General features: G+C 34.5%; 1 protein-coding gene across 1 annotated transcript in view; it reads left to right on the top strand.

Moving 5' to 3' along the window:
- ARHGAP5 (Rho GTPase activating protein 5) overlaps positions 1-2,412 on the top strand; it is a 62,257-nt gene extending 59,845 nt beyond the window's left edge. The window contains 1 exon segment of the mRNA XM_014589317.2: positions 1,626-2,412. Coding sequence (XP_014444803.2) covers positions 1,626-1,950 — 325 coding nt within the window. The 3' untranslated portion in view covers positions 1,951-2,412.
- Positions 2,413-6,068: the final 3,656 nt, after the last annotated feature.

Raw genomic sequence — 6,068 nt, 5'->3', positions numbered from 1 at the left:
ACCCCCAGGGGAGATGGCCATGCCACAATCCCTTCTCTGTTTTCCTCTCGGGATCTTGGGCATGCATGCACACGCACCCGGCATGAGTTTTAATCCACTGGGTCCAGGACTCGAACCATGGTTGACTATACTGGAGTCTAGAGACACAGCCATTATGCTAACTGCTGGTACCTATTTATTAATTTTTATTTTGACCAGAGAAGGACATAGAGAAAGAAGGTAAGAAAGTAAGCCACCAGGACTTGAACCACGGTCGGCCGTGTGAGAATCCTGTGCCCTTAACCACTACACCACCTGCTGGCCCCTATAATAGGGTATTATGAGTGACTGCTAAATGCTGGGATACTTGGGAATAACTTGGGAATAAATCAATGATTAAAACTAAGACTTTTTGGGGGAGGGGGTGGGGAGGGAGAGGTTTTTGGTATAGGGCATATGCATTCATCAGAAAGACAGAAAGAGACAGGCAGAAAGCAAGAAATCACCCCCCCCCAGGGGGCATGACCATGCCCCTATTCCTTCTCTTCCATTCTCCTCTTAAGATCTTGGGCACACATGCCCGGCCTGAGTTTAAACTCCCAGGTCTGGGGCTCAAACCGCCATTGAAGTTCCTGCTATGCGACAATCATGCATAACACTAGAGATTCCAGATAAGTAGTATACAGACATAGCCTCTTGTTTTTAAGGGCCTTACTGCTGTTAATGATTGGCCAGTAATCAGCATAACACGCTGATGAATCAGTGATTGCAGATTGAGAAAAACGATGCCAGAAAAGCAATGCAATTTTATGAGATACTATTACAAAATCAAAATTAAAAAAAAAAAAAAAAAAAAAAACTGTCTTCCACTGTCATGAGGAACGGCTATTTTTTGGAGAGGTTTTTGCTATAGGGTGCGTGCACTTGCCAGAAAGAGAGAGAGACAGAAAGCGAGAAATCACCCCCTATGCAGGACCCAAGGAATGACTTTTTATTTCAGTTTTGTTGAGGATATAGTTGAATGGGGACCAGCAGTTGGTGTAACGGCTAAAACACTAGACCCCCCTGTAGGTGACTGCCGCCCCAGACCTGGTGGCTTAAACTTACCCCAGGTGCATGTGTGTGCATGCCCAAGATCCCAAGAAGAGAATGGAGGAGGAGGGATTGTGGCATGACCATCCCTCCTGGGGGGTGATTTCACACTTTCTGTCTGTCTCTCTTTCTCTGTCTTTCTGGCGAGCGCATGCGCCCTATTACAAAAACCTCTCAAAATAAATAAATAAAAAGAATATAGTTGAATGTAGAGTGTTCAAAAAGAAAAGTATTGGGACCAGCAGTTGGCGTAATGGCTATGTCACTGGACTCCCACGTGGTCGACTGCCGTTCGTGTCCCGGACCCGGCGGCTTAAATTCACGCCGGGCACGCGTGCGTGCGTGGCCATCCCCTCTGGGGGGTGATTTCTTGCTTTCTGTCTCTCTATCTCTCTCTGGTGAGCGCACGCACCCTATAGCAGAAAAAAAAAGAAAACAAATTAAAGTTAGAATAAATGTTAACCCTAATCTGAAATAATTTATTTCTAGCTCTGGGACTCTGTAATTGTAATAATTTTTTATTTCTATGTGTTTTTGCCTTTTTATTTTTTCAGGGTGAGTCAGCAAAATAAAATCAACCTCATGACAGCAGACAACTTGTCCATCTGCTTTTGGCCAACCTTGATGAGACCTGATTTTGAAAATCGAGAGTTTCTGTCTACCACCAAGATACATCAATCTGTTGTTGAAACATTCATTCAACAGTGTCAGTTTTTCTTTTACAATGGAGAAATTGTTGAAACTGTGAACACTGTGGCTCCACCACCTTCAAATCCAGGACAGTTGGTGGAACCAATGGTACCACTTCAGTTACCACCACCATTGCAACCTCAGCTAATACAACCACAATTACAGACGGATCCTCTTGGAATTATATAAATAGAAAGAGATTGCAGACAGCCTGTAATTGGACAGAAAGTAAATCTAGACATGCATGTTTCAGGGTTCAGTAGTATACTTCATGTTTCATACAGATAATTCACATTCAAAATGATGAGACATTTTATCTTTGAACTATATGGTATTCCTTATTCGCTTACATTACGAATCTAAGACCATGTGATAAGCATGACTGGAGAGGTTTAATTTTTATAAACAAAAATAGCTATAAAATACAAAGCTGCTGCTGCATGCAACCTTATTGCAATCAGTATATCATTCCTGTGGCAATTTCTGTCACATTATATTGTGAATAAAATTTTTCTATAGAAATTAAATGATTTAAAACTCATATATGAAACATTTAATGCTTTTCAGCCTGCTTTATGGCTGATTTTGTTATTTGATGTTCTAATTTGGGCAACTAATTTACATTCTAGCAGTCTGTGTAGATAACTAAAAATCCAGTTAAGTATTTTATAATTTCAGGCTACTTACGCCATGTTTGGGATGTTTGAAAGAAAGAAATAGTACACTTAACATTTTCACATTTCTGCACCTTCATCTTTACTTCTAAGTAAACCTGTGGATGATTTGATGAGAGGTAAATGAACCTATTTCTTTTATACACATACCAAGGACATGCTTGTTGCTAAAGTGAGTTGATAATGTTGTGCAAAGGATAGTTGTCACCAACTTATTCTTTATTGTCCATAATAAAATAAACATTTTGTATACTGTTAATTCTGTAAACAGATGCATGTTCAAAAGATCTATTATGGTCTTGTAATCTTAATCTAATATATTTTAGATATTTTAATTTTTTCCCTCTTGGGGAATACATTTAGTATAGTGTAGAAAATACTTCATGACATTTTCATATAAGGTTATATATAACTTTTCATACATAAACATAAAATTTGTTGTAGAAAATTCTTTAAACCAAACATTTTAATCTAGGACTTCAATTTAATCTGTTCCTTAAATCTATTTTTATGTGGCCCTTAAAAACATATCCAAAAATTTCCATTGCTAATATAGCAATAAAATTACTTTGGGTACTGACAGGCTCTTTGGAGTGTGTATATGTAAAATTACAAATTTGTTTTTGGCGTGTGTGTGTGGGTGTTGGGGGTATGTGTGTGTGTGATGTGTTGTACTAAAATCCAGAATGGCTTAAGCACCATTTATCTTAAACCAATTTTTTCCTTTCATCTTGGTACCAGAGTTACTATCAGTGATTGCTGCTTTTGGGGGTTAAACAGTTTTGTTAGTGAATATAAAACCAGAACACTAAATTATGAATACAATTTTCAGAATAAGAATAGGTGGCATAAGTAATTTTGTTAGACATTATTCAAAGTTTTCTCATTATGAAACTATGCCATTTTTTTTTCCTACAAAGGAAAAATATGGTTTTTCATTGCTGGGTTATTTTTTGTGTAGTAAAGAAAAAAAAAATCTTTGGTTAATGTAATCTTCATACTGCAATTTTAAAGTTATCTGATGTATATTATAGTAAATAGGTGATTTTGAGATTCAAGGCTCCTAAGAGTTTGATTGCTCCATTTTTTTCTAAAATGAATATTGTCTTTCCCAACTGTTATGTTCTAGATATTGCACTTCCCATTTTAACTTCAGAATCAAGATGTTGACATGAACCAGGCTGCTGTTGAAATACGTGTACATTATAAATTATCTTATTTGTGTTATATTCTTACATGTTATTATCTTTTCTAAGAAAACAAAGTCCCTATTATTCCTATTCAAAGCACACAGCAATTAAGAAAATACAATAATTTTAAAAAATCCGGTAAATGTAGTATTCTTAACTTGTTCTATATTACTTATACCTATTGTCTATATAGCTTTAATTTATAGCTGTCAGTATAACATTGGCATGTCTGGCAAAGAAAATTAAACTTTAAGAGTTTTATAAACTGTTTCTAGGTTGCTAAAGAATTTATTTTTCTACTATATGTGGTATAGACAAAGCATCAAACTATGTACAGGACAAAAGCCTGACTATTTCTATTGGAAGTAGGCTGAAAAGAGAAATTTCAGAACTGTTCATGTCTTCAGTTCATTCTGTCATAGCTTGCTTATTATAATATGTGAATCACAGTTTTTTTTAACCTATTCTCTTTTATGTTAATTTAACATACATTTAGTATCATTTTTGTTATTAAAACTAGCGTATATCTTACTCCCTATTAATCACTTTATACATTCCCCAAAACTTATCTCGACTTTTCTATGCATTCTGTTACTGATTTGACACACTTCATAGTGAGTCATTTAAATATTCTACACTTGGTTCAACTAGCCAATAGATTCCAGTTATTAAAAATTAAAGTATGGTTTAAAGCTCAGTCTGTTACACTGAATTGATTGTGTTTGTTTTTGCCAAGGGTTTAGATATGTTTTTAAATATTGGAAAAATCTAAGAACAGAATAACATAATAGATATTTTTTCTGGTAAATTACTGGAAGATTTCACTATTTAGGGACATATTATATGTGAGACTTCTTAAAGGGTTAAAGAACAGTAGGCAGTCTCATAATTATGGGTAAACATTAAGGCATTCTATTTTGCAATATTAAATAAAATTCCATCTATACACATGTTGCCATTGTTTCATTTAAGGTTCAGTGCTTCTAGTTACTACAATCTTGGACTTAATGGCTATCCAGATTAGCAATATAATGAAGCATAGTAGTACTCTGTTTCAGACTTTCAGTAGTTTTACTAGATGTCAGATTCTATTTAATGACACTTATTAGGGTATATGATTAATTTAAGAAAAAAATTTCAGGCACAATATATTTTTGTTTGAAATGTTACTTGTTTTTTTTGCTTCCCCCCCAACATTTACAATGTAAATAATGTAGGTAACAGCAATCTAACTTAGCCAAAAAGCAGCTTTTATTTTCCATACTATATGTAAATAATGTAGACTTTTTTTTTTGAGGTACTGGAATCTAATTTCTAATATCTGTTAGATATAAACAAAGGGAACAATTGGAATAAGAAGTTAGGCCTTAGCTTCCATGGTGATTTTTAGTTTTTTATACAGTAATAATTGTGATGCTATTTGTCAACTGGATATAAATATATATATATAATTTTTAAAAGTCAAAAGCTCTTTGTTTCTTTGTTTATAATTAATGTAATTTTGTGCTTCACCCACAGGATGCTGCAGTAAATTAACTATCAGTGAAGCTTTCGCTGTATAAAGAATGCAATGAATAAAACATTAAGCTTATAATTTTAAGTTATAGTTGCCTTTATTTTTACCATTTCACTGGTAAAAATCAGCTAATATTTTTCAAGTAAAATATGAAAAAAATTTAAATGTATGTCATGATGGAAACTTAATATTAGGGAAATGTGTTACTGACCTTTCACTATACCATGAAGGGAGATCTCAGATTTATTCTGGATGTATGTATATAGATGAAGATTGAATTTTTTAAAAAGGTCAGGAAAATAAGATATAAGGATTTTAAGGACTCAAATGTTATCTGGATCTGAGTTGTGAGTTGTGGTTAGACACTCTTTTGAGCCACTAAAAATACTTGAAAGTGTATTCTAATTCCAGCAGAATCGCTAACATCAAAAAATAGTTTTGTTTATCTTCATAGTTTATGAATATTAAGGCAAACTGAATGGGTATATGTTGTCAAATCTATGTATCTGGTAAGACCTGTTTGATTTGGGTTTATGTATTTAAGTAATTCAGTTCTTAGGTAGAATAATTTCTGATTTGTTTCAAATGAATATGACACATATTATATAACTTAATATTATATCGTGCTCCTGATTTTATTTCTTTTTTCCTCCTGTAGGGAGCGTGAGCTCACCAGAGAGATAGACAGAAAACAAGAAATCACACCCCAGGGGATGTGGCCATGCCACAGTCCCTTCTCTTCCATTCTCCTCCTGGGATCTTGGGTATACCGCACACATGCCTGTGTGAGTTTTAAGCCACCAGGTCTGGGATTTGAGCCATAGTCGACAACGTGGGAGTCTAGTGATGTAACCATTATGCCATCTACTGTTCCTCTAAAATTATTTCTTAACAGCCTTTTTTTTTTTTTTTTTTTTGGAGAGGTCT

The sequence above is a fragment of the Tupaia chinensis genome, unplaced genomic scaffold (assembly GCF_000334495.1).
Source record: "Tupaia chinensis unplaced genomic scaffold, TupChi_1.0 Scaffold000350_1, whole genome shotgun sequence".
NCBI lineage: Eukaryota > Metazoa > Chordata > Mammalia > Scandentia > Tupaiidae > Tupaia > Tupaia belangeri.
The sequence above is the reverse complement of the archived record's forward strand: the minus strand, read 5'-3'. Positions and strand labels throughout refer to the sequence as shown.